This window comes from Colias philodice, chromosome 25, assembly GCF_061535455.1.
Source record: "Colias philodice isolate Cphi_HAF_F1 chromosome 25, ilColPhil1 Martin Lab GWU primary, whole genome shotgun sequence".
In the NCBI taxonomy this organism is placed as follows: domain Eukaryota; kingdom Metazoa; phylum Arthropoda; class Insecta; order Lepidoptera; family Pieridae; genus Colias; species Colias philodice.
The window spans coordinates 8,246,481-8,268,641 of record NC_143110.1 but is presented as its reverse complement, the minus strand read 5'-3'; the positions used below and the strand labels follow the sequence as shown (position 1 = coordinate 8,268,641).

Genomic DNA, 22,161 nt, shown 5'->3' with positions numbered 1-22,161 from the left:
GCACTTTTCAGCTAACGTCCCGAACTACCTCGGGTTTCTCACACCCGAATGCACTTTACAGGTAACTGCGCTTGCTACGCTTATGCTTTATCACTGTTTCTATGTGGTTTAGCAAATATGTACTCAATATTATCTTTTGTTTCAATTAAAATAATTCAATTTTTAATTAAAAAATGACTAGAGAGTTTGTGTATGGGTGTTGAAATAAATAAATGTTTTTGTTTATAACACATTTATTTCTACATAATATAAGAATGGCACTGTTTGATACAAATAGTTTATAGTAATATGGTTATACGTATAAAATAACATTTATCTATACATTAATTATGTGAATTATATCACCAATCGGTGAAGGAAAACATTGTAAATTGTAATGAGACGCGCATGACCAAGAAACAAAAGAGCGTGTGTGCCAAGCACACGTGTCAGAAGTGAAACTTCTTTGGAAAGATTCAAAGACACCAAAATCGTCGCCTTACTCCATGACGTGATGATATTGCCATGACGCGACATTGAATTTTTCTCTCAACGCGCCTAAAGAAGTTTCACTCAAAAAGATCGACATTTATGATATCTGCCCACTCTTATTTGACCAGCATGATAGATCTAAATCTAAAATTTATCTAAAGGCTTTTATACTGTTATATTTTTATGGGGTACCTTAATAGGTACCCCATAAAAAGCTAATGCTTATGACGAGTGAATGATCTTTGAACACATGTAAGTTTACTAAATAAAAGAGGTCCATATGCTTTGGCTATTTTGAATATTCACTTATAATAACACAAGAGCTTCGTTTTTTTTTAATTTTGAAGCTCGTGTGGTATTCGGGGGATTATTTTTCCGTCCCAAATGTCGGCCAATAATTTCACAATTGAATTCAACCTGTCAGTTTGACGTCAACTACCAGAGACAATTTTCAAAAAATTATCAGTATAATACCATGCAGGTTGTACCACGTGACGTCGAATGTTGCAATTCTATTGGTCGATATTTGGGTCGGAAAAATAATCAATTTATATTCATTATACATAGATATACTATGTTTAAATGAAACAAAATTTGATGCAAAGTAATTAGTAATTATAATCAGAAAGTATTTTTCATATCAGGCGAAGACAGGAATTTCTATATTTATATTAAATCAATGTTTATATGAATAAAATAAAGTTAGAATATTCTCTCATATATCATAATAAAGATTTGTTTGGACGGGTTAACCTCTGGAATTGATAAGATTCGAAAAATAATACTGAAATTCTTGACGATACGTAAACACACAATAAATAGCACGTGTTAACACATCAATTGTTTTATTTTTATGTATTGTTGAGATACTTTTAATGAAAACATATTTTTTAGACAATTTTACTTGAATATTTGTAAGGCACTAATGTGAAACTGTGAACATGTGTGATACTGACAATAACGAATTCGATGTTAGTTAAAAACAATTACCTACTACTGAAATTCATATTGCATTATTTCTAAAACAATAACAAAGGTAATAATAATTTAAGACAGTTGTACACAACTACAATTTACAAAAAAAATAAACATTTTTTGTACAGTTTTTATTTTCGAACTCATACCACGCGTGCGTCACGTGTTATAGTAGTAAGTAGTAACGTAAGTTAGTCTTATAATCCGTTATATCAAAATAAGAAATTACATCAAATACAACAAAAGAACAGTTTTACAACGTTCTTTTACAAAAAAATGTGTGCGTGTACTAGTGTACACACGTAAGAAGTGAAACTTCTTTATGACCTTATTTTTCAAAAAATAATTTACTATATGCAACTTTACAGAAATACGTTGAATCACGCGTGGTAGGGATAAGAAAAAGATGGCGCGTAACGGAAAAATGTCACGCGTAACGGAAAAATGTCACGCGTAACGGAAAAATGTTACACTAAATTTTTTCCAACCCCGATGAAGAAGTTTCACTTCAAAAACAAGTTTTAACAATATTTTTCAAAAAATTATACATATAGCTGGAACTGCGTCACGCGTGTCTCGGTAATCTATCGCGTATCTGCCGCAGCGTGTTGCGGCACGAGAGCCGCCGCGAGCCGAGCCGCGGGAACTGAGCTATGCGGGCCACTGCTACGGGGCTTTCGCGTCTAGGGATAATGTCAGTCAGTCAGATATAGTGTCTAAATAAGATTTTGAAGGAAGAAAGAAGAGAAAGGAAAAAGGCCAATTGTTGAACAAAAAGAATCCTAAAAAAATATTAAATACAGAGTGTCCCACTGTTGGTATACTAAGCTCAAAGGAGGTTATAGTTTTGCATACGCTGAGTACGTAAAAAATACTTATAAAATTATAGACGCATTTTTTTTTCAAATAGATGAATTCTTAAAACTCTATGTGTATACCCATATTACAAGCAACCCGCCCAACTTTGCCACCAGCACGTGAGCTATTGTTTAAGATTATGTTTTCATAGACAAATTGCTCACATTAGCGAAGCGGTATAATATGCCGGCTGCGCGAAGCTAGAGAAGAAAACATTGATTTTCAGGGAAAATTTAGCAAAAAATGTTTGATGTAATTTTATTGTTTATGTATTTTTACGTGAACAGTGTATGCAAAACTACAAGTCCCTTCGCGCTTAGTATACTAATAGTGGGACACCCTGTATAGCTACATCAGAAGAGTTGCAAGAGCCGCATAATGCGGGCCACCGCCACGGGGCTCTCGTATCTTAAAATTATGGAAATGTGACTCTATTTGTAGTGTTTTTGAAACGAATATATGGTAAGAAATGAAAAAAAGGGAAGAGACCATTTATTTAAACAAACACAGGCTCGTTATCTTTATATAGAGCACGAGCTAAGTCAGGTGCTAAGCTATGCGACCTACAGTTAAAATCGTCAAAATAACAGTTAGTGGATGATTTGACTGATTTTGACAGAATTTTTAATGCAGATAATGAAATGAAATGAAATTTCAGAAACAGGGACCTTGGCTCCAAGGACTACGAGGAGGAGTCCTTTGAGGATTAACAAAAAAACACTTTGGCATAATATAATAGGCCCATCACCTATTATATGTACATAAAATCAATAAATGAAACATACTGCAATTGCACTCAACTCAATCCACTCAAGTTCAGGTCAACTTAAGTTTAATCTACACTCAACTCAAATCTACAAATCAACTAAAATAACCACAAAAACTCACCTAAAAAACATATGATGTTCCACACTACATCTCCACAAGGATTTACTCGCTCTACTCGACAGCAAGCGGAAACTCACGTGCGACTCGAACTCGTCGAACTCGCTCGAACGTAAGCGCAGTGTGTATGTGCGCTTGTTGTAGCTGATCTTGAGGATCTTGGGCCACGGGAATTTGTTCATTATTACACTGGAATAGAGGTTAAATTTGATTGTAATCTATACTAATGTTATAAAGTTGAAGAGTTTGTTTGAATGCGCTAATCTCAGGAACTACTAGTCCGAATTGAAAAATTATTTCGGTGTTAGATAGCCCATTTATCGAGGAACGCTATAGGCTATATATCATCACGCTAAGAGCAACAGGAGCGGAGCCACGCGGGTGAAACCGCGGAGCGCAGCTAATAAGTTAATACAATAATGGTGTTCGTTTTTTTGCAATTGTTTATGTTTATAATATCTATGTTTTCTTTGAAGAGGCCTTAATTTATGGTTTTTCTACTAAATACGGTTGCTTTATTACATTTTTTACTAGAAAGTGAAAACTTCTTTAGGCGCGTTGAGAATAAAATTCCAAGGTCGCGTCATGGCAATACCACCACGTCATGGAGTAAGGCGACGATTTTAGTATCTTTGAATATTGCAAAAGAAGTTTCAACTGAATCTGAAACTTGTGACACTTCTTCGCTTCGGTTCACTCGCTCTTTTTTTAATATTATCATTATACATTTATTTTTGCTGTGTGCAATTAATTTTTTTGTGACTTAGTTACAAATACAATTTTGTCCTAAAATATATCCTTACCCATCTCTCAATATAGTGATTCCAGACGCACTAACAGCTATATTAATATCGATATCTTCAGAATCCTTAGCGTTGTGCACCTCAGCACCATACAGTGGTAACCTTTTGGCATTTTCTAAGTAATTTAGTTCTGCTTCCGCTGGTGTTTGCCCTCTGTAAGGTAGACGTTAGTAAATGATTGAAATTATTGCAAAAAGTTAAGTTAATAGTTTGAATATTTTTATTTTATTTTCATTACTGGAAAAATTAAGAAGAACGCTGAAATCCTGTCGAATCATACTAAAATTATGAAATATGTGAACTTTGTAAATATATGAACTTTGTGATGGATGAATGAATGTTTATTACTTTTAACATAAAAACAACTAATTGTGACAACACAATTTGGATTAGTTCATGGACCCTTATTAAGATCGTTTTAAAAAAGGGAACTGAATAAAACTGCTTTAACTTCTAAAACAAGACACTCAACTTTACTCGCTCAGTGTGGTCGGGTTTACTGCACCCAATTTGTCACCAACTCTACTTGGAAGCGAGTAGCTCTTAAATTAAACGAAAAGATAAAAATACTTACTTATGCTTTGCATACAGTTGTTCTATATTATCTCTTTGATTATCGTTCAAAGCGTGCAAAGGTATCGCCTGATACTCGCTCAGTGCGGTCGGGTTTACTACACCCGATTTGTCACCCAACTCTGCTTGGAGTACATATGAAGCAAGTAGAGCGTAAGTTATTTGTGAACATGTTAGACGACCTGAAAGGAGAAGTGTTATAATATCTTTAATTTCGTAGTAAGTCGGTATTTTGTTTATTTTTAATTTCAAGCTTACTATTACATATAATAATGTTATGTATAAATTTAAAAGTAAAATTGATGACTTTTATTTCGCTGTAGACAACTAGGTAGGCATCCTTTGTATTTTTTTTTCTTTTTGAAGAATACATTTTATTTGTAACAAAAATGCAAGTCTATTGACTACGTTTTAATCCATCAGGCCCCGGAATCACAGACACAATAGAAAATCTATTGTGTCGGGGCCGGATCTGGCCGTTCGGGGCTCAATGGGTTAATAAATAAATTCAATATGATTATTTAATATTTTTTTACGTTAGATGATAATGCAAATCACAAAGAACCCTTCCACCAGTCGGGTAAAACTCACCCTCAATAAGATCACGTCTCACAGCCAGACTGAGTTGATACCTCGTGATATCATCCTGTAATTCTGACGGTTCTGGCGGGTAGAATTTTACAGCTAAACGCACGTCCCATGGTTCGTCTGTAAGGACATTTAGCGATATTATAATAATGCGATAAAAATTTGGGTATAAATTACCCGATTATGTAGTTCTGGTCACGATATTTATATCCTTTATTAGATTTACTAAATTGGTCAAAGCCAATATGCCCGTATGTAGCCTAAACTTGAATAAATATGTGCTTATAATAAAGAAGGAAATAACAGAAAAAAAAAGACGGGTTGCACTGGGGGAGTGCCGGCAGAAGTGAAAACTTGATTATTAACGTTCAGCATGTTTGATATCCATCCGTCTTACGCTTTTTCGATCAGGCCACGTGTCCTGACGCGAGTTTAAGATTTTATACCCATTACAAAAAAAGTGCTCAACGCCGATAAAGAAGTTTTCACTTCAAAAATTACCCATGTTTTTTGAACAAGCTAGAATTTCCAACTCGATCGAAGATCTTACGAACTATAAAACGTTCATGTTCTGTGGAGCTGCGGAGCTGCGTAGCTATATATATATATATATTATATATAAATATATATTTTTTTTTTTTTAATAAATTGAGTACATTACAAACACACTCGTATAATTTTCATAACTAAAACTTTGCCCTGTTATTTATTTTTCTATGGATGCATAAATTACTTACTCCTAAAGGTCTTAGACAGACGTCGTTTCAAGTCCACCCATACCCTCGGGTCTCCTCGCTGTGCGTGTAATAGTCCAAAGAAATCTTTCTCTAATATATCTAGATTGTCACACACTTTGTCTAGAAGATCAGCTCCGTTGGCTTTACGCTGAGAAATTTAAATAAATAAACTATTAAATTTATAAATTAAATTGTTAGTGGAAGCTTTGGTTTCGAAAACTATAGTTGTAACTTGTAGCAATATTTCTGAAAATTATTGAAATTTTAGACATATCTGTTTTTACGCGTATTATTTACTAAAAATGGGATAACATTTGCTGTGTTTATATTAATCAATTAAACATGCTATCATAAAAGTAGATTTTGGCTTGTTATATTAGCCGTGGATGGAATGTAATAAAAAGGAAGAAACACATTTAAAACACACACACCGCAAATAATTATTTAAAAGAATAAAACAAAGAATAAGTTGGAGAAAAAAAGTGTGGGTAGTTTTCAAAAATTCTGTCAAGTATCATCAAATGTCAAAATCCGTTCAGTGATATTCTCGTGAATAAGGGCCGATTTTTCAATGCTTGGATAAAACTTATCCGTCCAATAAAGTATTACACGATAATATTAAAATGTCACGTAAACTGTCAAATACGGGCAATTAGAATACGTTTTTAAAATGGTAGTTTTATACATTATTCGACGAATAAGTTTTATCCAAGCATTGAAAAATCGACCCTAAGTTACACAAAAAAGATACATTCTTAGAAACCTACGCGTAATATTAAAAGGTCTTAGGAAATTATATAAGTACTTACATCAACATCAACAGTAATATGCTCTCCATTGAACAGTTCGACCCTCACTCTGCCAGAGTTGGCACGCCTCAGGCCCATGCTGGTGCCGTCGTCGGAAGCCAACCTTCGTAGACTTTCTCGCATGGTCTGTTATTGGTCAAATATTTGTTAAAATACAAAAAAAATGCGCTATAGGTACCTACCTATAAACATACACTTTCAGGGGTAAAACGGTGTAGACAAAACGTTACATAAATAAGAGGGTGTGTCGAGCACACGTGTCAGAAGTGAAACTTTTTTTGGCTATATTCAAAGATACCAAAATCGTCGCCTTACTTCAGGATATGACGGTATTGCCATGACGCGATCTTGAAATTTGACTCTCAACGCGCCTGAAGAAGTTTCACTTCAAAAATATAATTAACATGTTAGAACTTAGAAGAATTATTTAGATCTTTGAAATAAATTGACGGCGAAAATCCAAACTGAAATTCATTCTTTTTATCATAAGATATTATATTTTACTAGCTTACCGCCCACGACTTTGTACGTGCATCCCCGTTTTTCCCCGTTCCCGCAAGAATTTCGGGAAATCCTTTCTTAGCGGATGCCTACGTCCTAACATCTACCTGCATGCCAAATTTCAGCCCTATACGTCCAGTGGTTTGGGCTGTGCGTTGATAGATCACTATATCAGTCACCTTTGAGTTTTATATATATAGATTACACTAGCGGTCCGCCCCGGCTTCACCCAGCCGGCTTCACAGCTTCACCTCAGCCGTTCTCGAGTTATGCGCTTACCAAGTACCAACACATTATGCGATTCATTTTTATATATAAGATTAATAATAAGCTTCAAAGTATGTACCTATCGGCTAAAGCATGTTAAATAACGAATACATTTCATACAACCTAACCTTTTACTAAATACATACTTTTTTTTTTTCTGGAAAATCTCTTGTAAGTTTAGTCCCACAGACCGAAAAAATATATACATATATGCATTATTTTGCTTTTCGGCATGTTTTACTAATTAAAACGAAACATTATTATTTTCTTTAGTATATTATAATACCTAAATAATACTATTAAAATAGTCATAGTCGTAGTAGTCTATTTTTCTCTCTACCCCAATTTTGAGAACAGGCTATCTATTGACACGTAAGCAAATATCCATGCAAAAAACAATTTATGACATATTCCTTACATTTTTCTCCACATTATCCATAGGTATTTTCGATCACAGAACCCATTATAATATAAGCACAGAAAGGGAATAATAAATGAGGTTGAATACCTATAACCTAACTCAGCGTTACGCCTAATTAAATATACAACGAAAACAATAAATTAGTTATAAGCATGGATATTACGAATATTTCATTCATGACAGGGGGACCTCGTTAAAATAAGCTTGAAGAATATTTGGGTAATATTACTTTATCATCACATAGTATAAAACAAATCTGCTGTCGCTGTCGTGTCCGTGTGTATGCTACCACGCAACGCATTGATGAGGTTTTTTTAAATACATAGATAGGGTCATAAGGAAGGTTTTAGTAGATAATTTGTTAACATTTCTACAAAGCGGGCGAAGCTGCACGCGGAAATCTAGTAACGTAATAAATCAACGAGCTTTCAGTTCCGAGCTTTCAGATCCGAGCTTTCAGATCCGAGCTTTCAGTGCCGAGCTTTCAGATCCGAGCTTTCAGATCCGTGCTTACAATCCTGAGCTTTCAGTTCCGAGCTTTCAGATCCGAGCTTTCAGTTCCGAGCTTTCAGTGCCGAGCTTTCGGTTCCAAGCTTTCAGTGCCGAGCTTTCAGTTCCGAGCTTTCAGTCCCGAGTTTACAGTCCGACGTTTTTGTTCTGAGCTTTTAGTATCGAGCTTTTTTTACCGAGCTTTCAGATCTGAGCTTTTAGTATCGAGCTTTTAGGGGTCGTATGACTTCTTATTTCAGAGGATTAATATATGTGTATGGATAACATGGTTTGATTACTGTCGGCACTTCTATTTACTTTGAAAACGTAAAAAAGTTGATGTAGTAACATAACTACTGAAGATGGACATATGGTATCGCGGACTTTCTTGTAGATATTGATCCATTCTATAATACTGTAGAACATTTTTTTGTTCTATCTTCAATAGATTCCGCAGCGCACGCGATGACAGAAGTTTTATTGAGGATTTTTTACACCTTGGGTTACATTATTGCATTTTTGGTAAGGATCTCTAATTTCTTTGAAAATGCAATATAGCCTATGTTGCTCAGTAAAGATGCAGCTTTCTAATGGTGAAAAAATTTTTGAAATCGGTCCAGTAGTTTATGCGTGAAAACCATACATACATACATACATACTTACAAACTTTTCCTCTTTATAATATTAGTATAGATATTATAAATAGTAAATAATAGTATTATAGTATAGATATACATTTTCCTATTTACCATACATTAAAACATGTAGGTAAGTAATAAAACCGTAATGAGTAATTGTTTAAATACTAGATCATTCTATTTATTTTTTAAACTAACATACATTCAAACAACGAGTGTGGTGTGGCGTGTGGTTTATAATAAATTTTAGTTCGTAGGCGTCGCTAAATAACCTAGACTTATAGCAACTAACAAGGTATTGTTTTGAATAGGTACGGAAAACATTAATGACTAGCGGTCCGCCCCGGCTTCGCCCGTGGTACATATTTACGTTTTCTCTACATAAGAAGCATCCTCGTACTTCAAGGAATATAATAAAAAAAGAATTATCGAAATCGGTCCACCCGTTCACACGTGATGACTGATGCCGTGACAACGCGAAACGGGTTTCATTTTTATATATATAACTAGCGGTCCGCCCCGGCTTCGCCCGTGGTACATATTTACGTTTTCTCTACATAAAAACCATCCTCGTACTTCAAGGAATATAATAAAAAAAGAATTATCGAAATCGGTTCAGCCGTTCTCGAGTTATGCGCTTACCAACACATTTTGCGATTCATTTTTATATATAAGATAGATATTTTGTTCTGAAATAAAACACACTATATTTAAAACTAGTGAACAAGGATGAATCTATTAATTTTATGTTCGTACAACTCAACTCTGATACATTTCTACAAAGCTATTTCTTTACAAAACCAATAAAATTGATAAAGCACCGATAAACAAGATTTCCACTACTGATGGATGGACAGACGAACATTTAAACTGTTTACATTCACGTCAATGGTTCAAAGAAAATATCTTAATACAAATCAGCTCTAGGTATATACATACATATTATTATACTAGCTGTGCCCTGCGGTCTTACCCCCAGTGCTCCACTCCTGTTGGTCTTAGCATGATGACTGATGATATAATATAGCCAAAGCCTTCCTCGATAAATGGGCTATTTAACACCGAAATAATTTTTCAAATCGGACCAGTAGTTCCCAAGATTAGCGCGTTCAAACAAACTCTTCAGCTTTATAATGCATATTAGTAAAGATATTTTAATACTAGCCAATCCACGCAACTTCGTTTGTTCTCATAATTTGTTCTCATAATTTGTTCTCATAATATTTTCCAATTTTTGCAACATTTTTCATTGATGTTCTGCTTCTATTGATCGTAGTATGATTTATGTAACCTTTGAAAAATGGACTATCCATCATAAAAACAATTATTCAATTAGATCTAGTAGTTCCTAAGAATAACTCGTTCATAAAACAAACAAAGTCTTCGGCATTATAATATCTCTTAGTAATCCTACTCTACACGAGTTGAACAGCGACAAAACGAAAATAAAATGTTACTTCGAAATATAACCATTTTTAAACAGCTTTCATCTATTTATTAGTGCAAGTTTTATCAACATCGATTCAACTTAACTCACTTAAACACCTTTTAACCAAATTACGGCATTCAACCCTTAGAAGCTCTATAGGATTCTACGTGCATTGTATCTATTGTCATGGTTAAGTGTCGTTAAAATGGCCAAATCAATATAGGGAGGAGGTCGATTAAGAGCCAGTAAGTAGATACTTGACCTTTCCAAATCATTTTTACCCTTAGCCCTTAGGGCAGATTTATGTAAGCTTTGCGGATCAACTCAAACATTTGTTTTCTCAACTATGATTCAAATTCCATAAGAGAGCTTTTAATCATAATATTAATTCTAGAATAGTACCTATAGTTTATCTTTAACTATACATATTATATAGCAATAAGTTGCTATAGTTACAAAATGCAGTTTCTAAAGTAAAACCGGTATGAACTTCTGTTATTTAAAAAGAAAAAAAATAATAATGCATCTCACTCTAACTACAATACAGTTAGAGTGAGATGATTTTTTCTTGGCTTAAGATTTTTTCCCCTGTGGAAATCAAAACCGCATATTCCTAACTACTGCACGAATTTGGCACCTAAAGAACGGATTATTAGAACAAGTTAGAACATATAAAATTCAAGATATCAAAATCCTTTCAATACATGACGGAATGCTAAACACGTTCATTGTTTAGCTTCAAATATCAGCAAAACGGAGAATCTCTTCAGAAGTCGATTAATATTGACGTAAAACAATGAACAAAGTACTCATACTCAACCTTGCGAAACACGATAAATATAAATTTAGACGCATTTGAAAGCTCGCACATAATGTTTTCATATGAAACATAAACTCGTAATGTTAACAGCTAAATAAATATAACTGGAGTATAATTTAATGTAGGTACTCATTTATATTGTTGTGTATTGGCAATATGCCTGAAATAGTAGACGGTAGATACGTTTCGTTGCGCCAAAGATCTCTAGTAATCTAGTTAGGATAACATTATAGATTTTATTGGATTATTTATTATTAAAAGTAAAGTTAACCAGCGATTATATTATAATGTTAAAGAGTTTTTGGTTCGTTGAGCGTTCTAATTTTAAGAACACTGTTTAAAAAAATCTTCCAGGGTTAGATAGATAGGTAGTCAATTTACTAAGAAAGCTTATAGACTATTTAATATTTATTATCATAACACTAAAAGCAATAGCAGCGGAACAATGCAGGTAAAACCCCGGGGCGCAGCTAGTAATACATAAATAGACTGAATAATAAAAGCGTTTTAATTTTCATTTAGTTTCTGGATTGATAGGTTTTACGAGAGACTCGAAATAGGTGCAGGGTAAAGAGCTTTTATTAAAAAAAATATTTATTTATATTCAGTATTTGTCTACAGAGTATTATGAATGAATAACCAATAAATTCAATTTCAATTGATGAATAAAAACTCGGGCTGAGGCATTGAGATAATATTAATATGGAGACGACACCGCCTACATCACTTGTGTTCCACTCAACATACGTCATGTGACGTATGTTGAGCGGTATTTTTTAATGGTTTTAAAGTGAAACGCATCAAACATGCCTTCGTGTGTGTTACGATATTGCACAAATAATACAAATAATACGGAAAAGTGCAAAGGAATAACTTTCATCGTTAAGTACCTAACTAGATAATAATTTTTAAAACTTAGTTAGAGCAAAAAAATGGCGCACAGATTTTGTTCGTGGTGTCTCCTCCATACGTAGTAATATTATCTCAATGGGCTGAGGCTGAATTTTCCCGACCAAACAAAGACGTTTGTTATTGCTCTTTATCGGAAAAAACTAGTAAAGTCACAGAATAATAACTAGTGGTAAAGTATAATTTTTGATATAATATGGGAACTGCGAAAAATACTCGAATTGAAATATATTTTCCCGAAACATTTTTCGTTCATTTATTTTCCGCATACATATTTTGTATACAATAGGAAGACTCACATGTCTCCTGAATCCTTGATATTTTATAGGGAAACCGTATTAGCGTTATTATATTACATTGTGGCCCCTTCTATGGGGTTAATGTAATCCTTGGTATAAAAAGTACTTTAACCGACTTCGGAAAAGGTTGATAAAAAAAATAAAAAAAAGTGTCCGTGTACTAGTGTACCTACACACGTAAGAAGTGAAACTTCTTTATGACCTTTTTTTTTCAATAAATAATTTACTATATGCAACTATACAGAAATACGTCGAATCACGCGAGGTAGGGATAAGAAAAAGATGGCGCGTAACGGAAAAATGTCACGCGTAACGAAAAAATGTTACACTAAATATTTTTCCAACCCCGATAAAGAAGTTTCACTTCAATAAATGACTTCGGCAAGTTATTGATTTGATGATAGTTTTAAAATTAACGACTACTTATACAAAAATATTTTTCAAAGTTTACCTGCATGATTTTTTTTTAGTTCGAGTTTAGTAATCTTAATCTTAATACTATTATAAAGGCGAAAGTTTGTATGGATGTATGGATGTATGGATGTACTTATGGATGTATGGATTTTTGTTACTCTTTCACGTAAAAACTACTGAACCGATTACAATGAAATTTAGCACACATATAGAGGGTAACTTGGATTAACACATAGGATAGTTTTTATCCCGGAAATCCCACGGGAACGGGAACTATGCGGGTTTTCCTTTGCAAACGCGGGCGAAGCCGCGGGCGGAAATACTTACATATATTACATATATTACTAAAATATAAATTACTATGTATTATTAAAATATTCATAGATATATACATATTATTATAGTTTCGTCATAAAGCTTTGCTTGCTACGCCCGCGCCATTAAAAAGCCATTGAAGATTATCCTAAATTCCTTATAAGCTATTAGAATCATGAGTCATTGACCGAATGACCATTTGACTTAGAAATGACCTATAGAGTCACAAGGTGCGGGTAATTTATTAACGTTCTAGTTTAAAATACGAAAAGAAAATTATAAGCACGAATACTAAACATAGAAATATTTGTTTTTAAATACATAGTATACATATATGTATAACAGAAAATACACGGTATTAAATTTTGTTTATGTTATTCTTCATTCATAAACGAAAGCTTCATCCTTTTGATCGACTGTAATAAGTAAGAATACCTACTAAATTTATGTTCCGTTTCTTAAGACGATACACAAAAAAAAATCCACTGCTTGGCGGGCGGAGTCTAATAGCTCGCTATCGCGAACGCCGGTGTGCGCGAAGTCATTCTTGCAAACTCGCCGCGCTGCCGCTGGCCGACTCGGGACAAACATGTATGGAGTCGTCATACAGTTATAATATTGTTATACATTTATTCAATTGTTGATTTATTGGTTTTATTTTCTTGCTTTTAAACAAATAATCTTCTTTCCAACAACTACTTAGACATTATTAATAATTATTATTATTTCGTAATGTTTACTTTATTACAAAATAATACAGGTTATAAATAATCTTTAAAATAACAAAAAATATTGTTACTCTGAAAAAATGAAATGGTACTCAATAACGCGGACTACTGAATTGATTTAGATAGAATTTGATGCTGACGTAGATATTACATCATGCCCAGAAATGAAAGGTACTATTTCTGAAAGAAGTTATAAACCCCAATTCTTCTCAGTCAAAGTCAAGAGTGGAAGATATCACTAATACAGTAAAACTGATGCGAAACTTTGGATGTTAATTTGTATATTTTTTTGTTAGTTGTTACTTAATCACGTCAAGACTACATTATCAATTTTGATAAAATATAGCTAATTGCCTGGATTTACACATAGGATACTTTTTATCCGAACTGAACACTTCTGTGGGATAAAACAGGATTCACGATATAACCTAATTCCACGCGGGCAAAGCCGCGGTCGGAATGATATTTTTTTAAATAAAAAAATTGTTTAAAAAAAAACACAAAATAAAATATTGACGCATGTATTTATTTTTTGCACTCTATTATAATTGTAATTATTCATTACAAATAATCAAAATAAAATAGCCAGAACAAAGTTAGGCCCTGGTAGGGTAGGTAGGCAGGTACAGCAATGTGAGACGAACACTGGCTTATTTATACCAATAATAATGTATTATAAACATTAAATTAAGTTTACTTTCTAACAACAAAAATACATAATATTAGCTAATGTGAAAGCGAATCAACCAATCATCCCACAAAAATGAAATGTGCACACAAATATTCATCCAAATCGGTTCATGTCATTAGGAGGAGTGACTGCAGCGCCATCTTCCGGGCCCAATTGTGTTTCCAGATCACCCAGGAACTCAATTTAATATACTTACACAAAATTTTTCGAAATGAAAACTCACATTACTATGTAAATATGAATATAAACCTGTTTTATTACTAAGCAATTTCCCGCACAGGTGTAGTAAGTATAAATGAAATAAATATCAACATCAAATTCTTTATACAACATACTTATCTACCACCTTCTAAGAAATGTAATTCTTGAAATTATTTCGTATTTTTTTTAAATATAATACTACTCCAATGAGCTCCTGTTCCATATTATGTCCACCATACTTCCACTAAGTTCACCATGATTTTTTATTTCTTTGCACTTTGTTGCTTTTTGCTAAAAATGGAATCATGCGATAAAACCAGTAGAACGTTGATAACATACATTTTTGACTGAATAAAGGTACTTACGAAGGAGTGGGTTCACATTGTGAACAATCAGTGGGTTTATTTTCCTTCTGGATTCCGGATTTCTGAAAAGATTATCTATGCTATAAATGAAAATATCTTACACATTCGTTATGTACTTAAAACAGGGGTACATATCAAACATCGTCTATAATACAATTATCATCAAATTTAAAATAAAACCAACTTACTTCATTAATTTGTTCCAATTGTAAGCATTCTTTTTCCTCCAACCTTTATGTTTCTTCTTCTTATTTTCTTTATTGTCCCCATTTGTCTCATTTTGTCTTATCGTGTTGTCACCCTTTTTTACGATTGCGCGAGCGACACAAGTTCCCCGTGTGACGGCCGTAGCGGGAATGACTCGTGCAGCGATCGGGGTAGGAAGGTACAGGGCGGCTCTCGCTATATTGGCTGGTCGCGCGCTAATTTCAAGTATTTCTTGTTTATTTCAAAACCATCGCATATTTCAAAATTCTAAATCGGTAGACGTATAGGTTGTATATTTTATAGTTAATATCCAAAAAGTCGTAACTTTACGTTTGTTATTTTGAAGATGCCAGAGATTATAAAAAAATAACAATGAGAACTTTGTATTTTTTTTCTATCGAGAAAATATCATGGAATCATGTTTCTAAAACGGTAGACGTATTGTATTACTATTGAACTTTGTTGTCAAGAATTTTCATCACGACAACTTTAATAATATAAAAATTACGAAGGTTTAAAAAGGGCCGTAAATGTTAGAAAAATTAATTCATCACCTTAATATTGATGCATAATAATTTAACAATCCTACATAATAGGTACATACATATTATTATAAATGCGAAAGTTTGTGAGGATGTGTATGTGTGTGTTTGTTACTCTTTCACGTAAATACTACTGAACCGATTACAATGAAATTTAGCACAAATATAGAGGGTAACTTGAGGTTTTATCACGGAAATCCCACGGGCACGGGAACTATGGGAATTTTTCTTTGAAAACGCGGGCGAAGCAGCTGGCGGAAAGCTAGTATAATCTAGTTACAATTTAAAATTAACAATCGAGTTCAATACGAGAATCAAACCCAAGCCCTCTCCACGCTACGCTACTTAAACCAGTGCACCAAAGGAGATAAAACTTAACATTGGGTAAGAGGCGAGCTTTTACCAAGTGGGTCAGTAACGCGCCTGTGTGACGTCATCGGTCCGGTTTACGGACGATTTGAAGATGCGACGGGACTGTATACATTTATCCTGGGTTTAAAAACAGGAAAAGACGATTGTTTTTAGATGAATCAAATTCGAGAATTTTTATATTTGAAGTGAAACTTCTTTATCGGGGTTGGAAAAAAATTTAGTGTAACATTTTTTCGTTACGCGTGACATTTTTCTGTCGCGCCAACTTTTTCTTATCTCTACCACGCGTGATTTATAATTAACGCGTATTTCTGTAAAGTTGCATATAGTAAATTATTTCTTGAAAAATAAGGTCATAAAGAAGTTTCACTTCTTACGTGTGTACACTAGTGACTAGAACACGCACACATTTTTTTTATTGTAATAATTGTAAAAATATAGACTACAAATCGGGTTATGTATCGGTTAAAATTTTAATTTTAACAATGTAGGTTTTTTATTATTATCTTAGTTGTATGCAAAAAAATTATGATTTCTGCTTCTCATATTATATGGAAAATCTACAGCATACTTATAGTTGTTGTACATCTTATTCCTAATAGTTATCGTCTTTCCACCTTATATAATATTGTCCTAAACTATAATAATTAAGCGGGATGTTGCAACAAATTGAGAAATGTGTTTGATAAAATAGATAACAAGATAACCCATTTTGTACGTAGCAACATTTCATAATTTACTGTAAACATGAAAGTTCCGCTCCTGTTCGTCTTAGCGTGATGATATATAACCTATAGCCTTCCTCGATAAATGGGCTATCTAACACCGAAAGAATTTTTCAAATCGGACCAGTAGTTCCTGAGATTAGCGCGTTCAAACAAACAAACAAACTCTTCAGCTTTATAATATTAGTATAGATTTCGTATACGTATAGGTCCTACTCGTAGTATAAAATATAAATTATATTTTATAACTAGTATTGGATGTTTGTAAAAGTAGCACCGGATGTCAGAATTCTTTCTATAATTGATTCTCAACTTCAATACAGAATACTAAGACGAAACCGTTGTGCGTTTCGCTTCAATAGTTTCACGTATTGTTTTGTTTTTACTCCGATTAAAATAACCGGAACTGCCGAACCGAAGAATTGAAGAGAGATGTTTTAAATCTAGTTTTTTTTAGGTAATTTGTTATGATTTTATCTCATAATCATGTATTTTATACAGTTTTTCATTATGTCAAAATAAAGAGGGTAAAAAGTTAATATGTAGGTAGTATAAAATACCACAAATCTGCGGTTACCTTGTAATAAGATAGGTATCAAAATAATTTAGAACAGTTGCGGTTTAATTAGTGTTGCAATTGATCCTTACAAGAACAATTACCTATGTACTTAGATTTCGTAAGTTTTAAGGTTAAATAATCGTGTAGGTTTAATTGTTTTCAGGCGTCGAATCGATAGAGACTATCTTTTCATAACAAACTGCTTCCCGGAAATATTATTCTTGCCTGTGTCGTCCATAAATGGACCACCTGAAACAAAATTTCAAATCGGACCAGTACTTCTTGAGATTTGCGTGTTCAAGCAAACAAACAAACTCTTTAGCTTCATAAAACCTAGGTAGTTCCATTTATATATATTATACAGGGTGTCCCACTGTTGGTATACTAAGCTCAAAGGAGGTTATAGTTTTGCATACGCTGAGTACGTAAAAAATACTAATAAAATTCCAGACGCATTTTTTTTCAAATAGATGAATTCTTAAAACTCCATGTTGTACACCCATAACAAGCAACCCGCCCAACTTTGCCACTAGTACGTGAGCTATCGTTTAAGATTATGTTTTCATAGACAAAATGCTCACATTAGAGAAGCGGTATATGCCGGCTGCGCGAAGCTAGAGAAGAGAACATGGATTTTCAGGAAAAATTTTGCAAAAAATTTTCGACATAATTTTGTTGTTTAATTATTTTTTACGTGATCAGTGTATGCTAAACTACAAGGGGCTTCGCGCTTAGTATACCAATAGTGGGACACCCTGTATATGTGGTAATAAATATATGTACGGATAAATAAATGTAATATCTCCTGTCACATAAAAAGACGCGACTAAATGTATGGAGTCCCTTCACCGGGACCCTTATGAATGTCTAAAGGTTAACGACATTATATGCTTAATCAAACATGCCGTCTTCGTATCCTTCAGACTTATTGGAATTTGCTTTTATACCTAATTTAGTTACAAATTCGATTTATTTAACCTTCTAGACTAACATAAATATATTATAATTTAAATATATATAGTGAATGGTATCTTAATAATTAAAAATTAATTTGTGTTAAAAGTTACTTCAAGTTGTATACGTAGTAAGTATATTATTATTAGTCTGTGCTTCAAGGGAAAATCTAAAGTTTGTTTTTGTACGTAAATTAGGTAAGTACCTACATACCGATACCATCAAAATTTGTAATAAATATTGTTTATCTTATTAAAAAAATATGAATAAACTTATCAATTAAAACCAATCAATGTAACAAAAAAAAATTTGTTTGAGACGATTGACTCTAACTAGTGTTACAAATAGTGTAGTGCAGATGGCCTCTCTAGTACGTAGTACATAGTAACTCAATGTGTAAATGTGCATTTAAATTATACATGTGAAAATATAAAGCATATTGTACAAGTGATAACTGCGCGGCGTTAAAAACAACCGACTTCAAACTTGTATTTGCAACATTTACAAATACAGACAAAAATGCTCATAAAATAAAAACTACTGGGTCTATCCGAATAAAATTTTTATGGGACCAATTCGACACCATCCCGCATCGAACAAAAAAAGAATCAAATAAATAAAAAAGTATAGTAAATCGATTCAGAAACCTCGGAGTAATCGGTGTACATACATAAAAAAAAAAAAACATACCGGCCGAATTGATAACCTCCTCCTTTTTTTTGAAGTCGGTTAAAAAGAGTTAAGTATTTAAAATTAATCTCAGATTAATCTTAATCTTACATTTTTCATAGAACTAAGAGGTCGCATTCTAGATTCTAGGAACAGCGATACACGATCGGAATTTAATATTTATTTTTTATAGGAACCTCTACACATTTTTTAGTAAATAGTGCTTAAGATAGTATTTTTTTTTTAACTCAGGTAATATTATAACCCTTTTGTTATAATCTGAAGGTTTATAAGAGAAAATAAGGATTAACGAATTCGTTCGAATTATAAATTGAAACGCGGTAAGTACAATCTTCTTCTTCTTCTTCTTATCTTCTTATATATAAAAATGAATCGCAAAATGTGTTGGTAAGCGCATAACTCGAGAACGGCTGAACCGATTTCGATAATTCTTTTTTTATTATATTCCTTGAAGTACGAGGATGGTTTTTATGTAGAGAAAACGTAAATATGTACCACGGGCGAAGCCGGGGCGGACCGCTAGTTAAATATATTTATAGGTGTTTGTATCCTATTGTAATAAGCTATTATATTATTCGAGTATTGTATAATAATAATTATAACAATCAAATAACTCTATTTAACTTATTTACATAATAAAAGGCACATAACGCGCGACTCGTGCCGAAAAATGCATAAAAAAAACAAGAATGCGTTACGCGGGAAACCGCGGTCAACGCCTTTTAAACTTGTCAAACAACATTATTAATAAAAAGTAATGAACATACCTTAATTTTTAACGCCAGAAATCACTAATACTCTCACGAAAATCCACATTGACTGTTGCACCTTTTTATTATAATTATTGTTGAAAAACAATTTCAAATTACATCACACTTTCTCCGTAAATGTGCGGTAAACTAGTTAACAATTTGTATGCGTCCGTCCATAGTCTCTGGCTACAGGGAACAAGTCAACGAGAACGGAATACATTCATGAATCTAGACAGGGATGGCGCTACTTTATCTCTGTCTAGCTTAAAGTTGGACCTGACTTGTGCGGTGAGCTTACGAACTTGAATGAATACATAAATTAATTTTACACTGAACAACATTAATTATACTCAGAAAAAATAATTAAAAGAGCATTTCTAAATAATTATTTGAATTAGAAGATTATTATTTTAAGTTGTTAATAATACCTTAGATCATTAAGTAAAAATACGCACTTCCCATAAAACACGTTTGGAGAATACTGATTTAATTTTTTTCTTTTTCTTGCTTTTTTTTGCCGTTCGTTCTAAAAAGTTGTGTGGGTGGCAGTCTTTGGTGGCAGTATAAATTAACAATAAATAAATTTTTGAATTTGAATTTTAAAATCAATTATCAAATTAGACGCATAATTAAATTTTTTATGAAAACATGCCAAATGTTTATAATAATAATTTAAGTATGTATAAAAACTATTCATTTAGCTGCCAAATGAAAAAAAAAAAAAATCCAAGGAAAAATCGATGATGCAAGTTCTAAATTCGAATTGACGCAAACATATTTTTTCCCGCTATTGGACCGTAATCTAATTCTATTATTAGGTACTATTTCCATAGATAGGTTAATAGGTGAAATCATTAGCAGACCATATATGTAAAATTGAATAGAACAATGGGTTCACTTTTAATGAGTAGATAATGTGCATTGTGCAGTGCAACTAGGTAACTAATGTGTCTCATATTTTAGAGGTGAGAATACCTTTCTTTTTCATTGTTTTTTAACAAATACATAGTTGGTCTTGTTTCGGAAGATAAGAAAATTATGTGACTTTTAACTTTTAGGTAACTAGTTATATAATTTTTTATTTAATTTAGCTTAAGTAACTACCTCTCAGGGGATAGTAGGTATAAAATTCGCATATCCCCTGAGTTCTTTAACTACGCAGTTGATTTTCTACGCAGCTAGTTGAACTGAGTTATAATCACTACATAGTATAAAACAAAGTCGCATTCTCTGTCCCTATTTCCCTATGTCCCTATGTCCCTATGTCCCTTTGTACGCTTAGATCTTTGAAACTACGCAACGGATTTTGATGCGGTTTTTTTTAATAGATAGAGTGATTCAAGAGGAAGGTTTATATGTATAATAACATCCATTAAATAGTGGAGAAGTACTGTTATTTTTGAGGTTTCTAATGTGATGTCGTAAATAATTACATTTCTTCCGCTTACATTGCAAACGCAGGCTGAACCCTACGAGTTTTATCAAAATAATGTACTAAGTATTGTACACTCTGAAAAGGTCTACAGAAAAGTCCGCGATGGCATATGTCTATCTCTTATGGATAACCCACAATAACTTTTTTTTGTCATTTACTTTTTACGACAAATAATGGCTAATTTTCGAAGCGATTTTAACCAATACAGCATTAATCCTTAACCAATTAAATACCTTGAATACATTGTTCATTTAATATAGATCTATATGGCCCTTTACATCGTGTGATTTAAGTGAATATTTTCGAATAGTTATATGTATTACAGATTTAAAAATTGCGGGACGTACCGCGGCCGCGCCGGGCCGCTATGTTTTTATATACTACAACGTTAAAAGTTTTTCTGTAGTGTATTATTTTAGTATCAGCATTGCATCCGTGCGAAGCCGGGGCGGGTCGCTAGTTAATAATAAAATAGTTTTTTATCGTTTCATACGGTCTACCTACAATAATTTCATACTATGCAACTTCTCATCTTGCAATCACTTTCTCATATTTAAAATAACAATTGAACGATAACTATAGAATTTGATACCTAGTATGAGTAATTTTAAATAATAATAAATAATTTGGAAAATCCAAAAGTGCACGCCCCATAATTTTTTTTTAATAAATTATTTATTAATTATTATTTTTGTTTATTTAATAACAATTAAACCACATCGAATCAGACCCTGAAAAA

General features: G+C 32.9%; 1 protein-coding gene and 1 long non-coding RNA gene across 3 annotated transcripts; both read right to left on the bottom strand.

The window, feature by feature from the left end:
* Nucleotides 1-1,883: 1,883 nt before the first annotated feature.
* On the bottom strand, nt 1,884-20,207 carry LOC149477542 (band 4.1-like protein 3). Of its 2 annotated transcripts, none has more exons than XM_089710926.1 (8): nt 20,003-20,206; nt 6,700-6,825; nt 5,891-6,038; nt 5,157-5,273; nt 4,567-4,747; nt 3,993-4,145; nt 3,193-3,378; nt 1,884-2,129 (listed from the first exon to the last, which is right to left on the bottom strand). In XM_089710926.1, the coding sequence occupies exons 2-8, from the start codon at nt 6,820-6,822 to the stop codon at nt 2,012-2,014; spliced, it is 1,026 nt and encodes a 341-aa protein (XP_089567052.1). In that variant the 5' UTR covers nt 6,823-6,825; nt 20,003-20,206; the 3' UTR covers nt 1,884-2,011. The 2 variants fall into 2 exon arrangements, with proteins under 2 accessions (XP_089567052.1, XP_089567053.1); XM_089710927.1 differs by lacking the exon at nt 1,884-2,129 and adding an exon at nt 3,020-3,113 and having other exon boundaries at nt 3,153-3,378; nt 20,003-20,207.
* LOC149477543 (uncharacterized) lies at nt 14,440-15,946 on the bottom strand. Its single transcript, XR_016317666.1, has 2 exons — nt 15,187-15,946; nt 14,440-15,112 (listed from the first exon to the last, which is right to left on the bottom strand). It is a non-coding gene; the product is annotated as an uncharacterized LOC149477543 (long non-coding RNA).
* Nucleotides 20,208-22,161: the final 1,954 nt, after the last annotated feature.

Bases quoted from the DNA above. Each gene is read 5' to 3' on its own strand.
- LOC149477542 (XM_089710926.1), bottom strand. From the start codon at position 6,822: ATGCGAGAAAGTCTACGAAGGTTGGCTTCCGACGACGGCACCAGCATG. The intron at 3,379-3,992 runs GTAAGGATATAT...CCTCTATTCCAG, and splicing joins ATCACTATATTGAGAGATGG to TGTAATAATGAACAAATTCC. The intron at 2,130-3,192 runs GTGAGTTTTTGT...CATTATCCCTAG, and splicing joins GAACATCATATGTTTTTTAG to ACGCGAAAGCCCCGTAGCAG.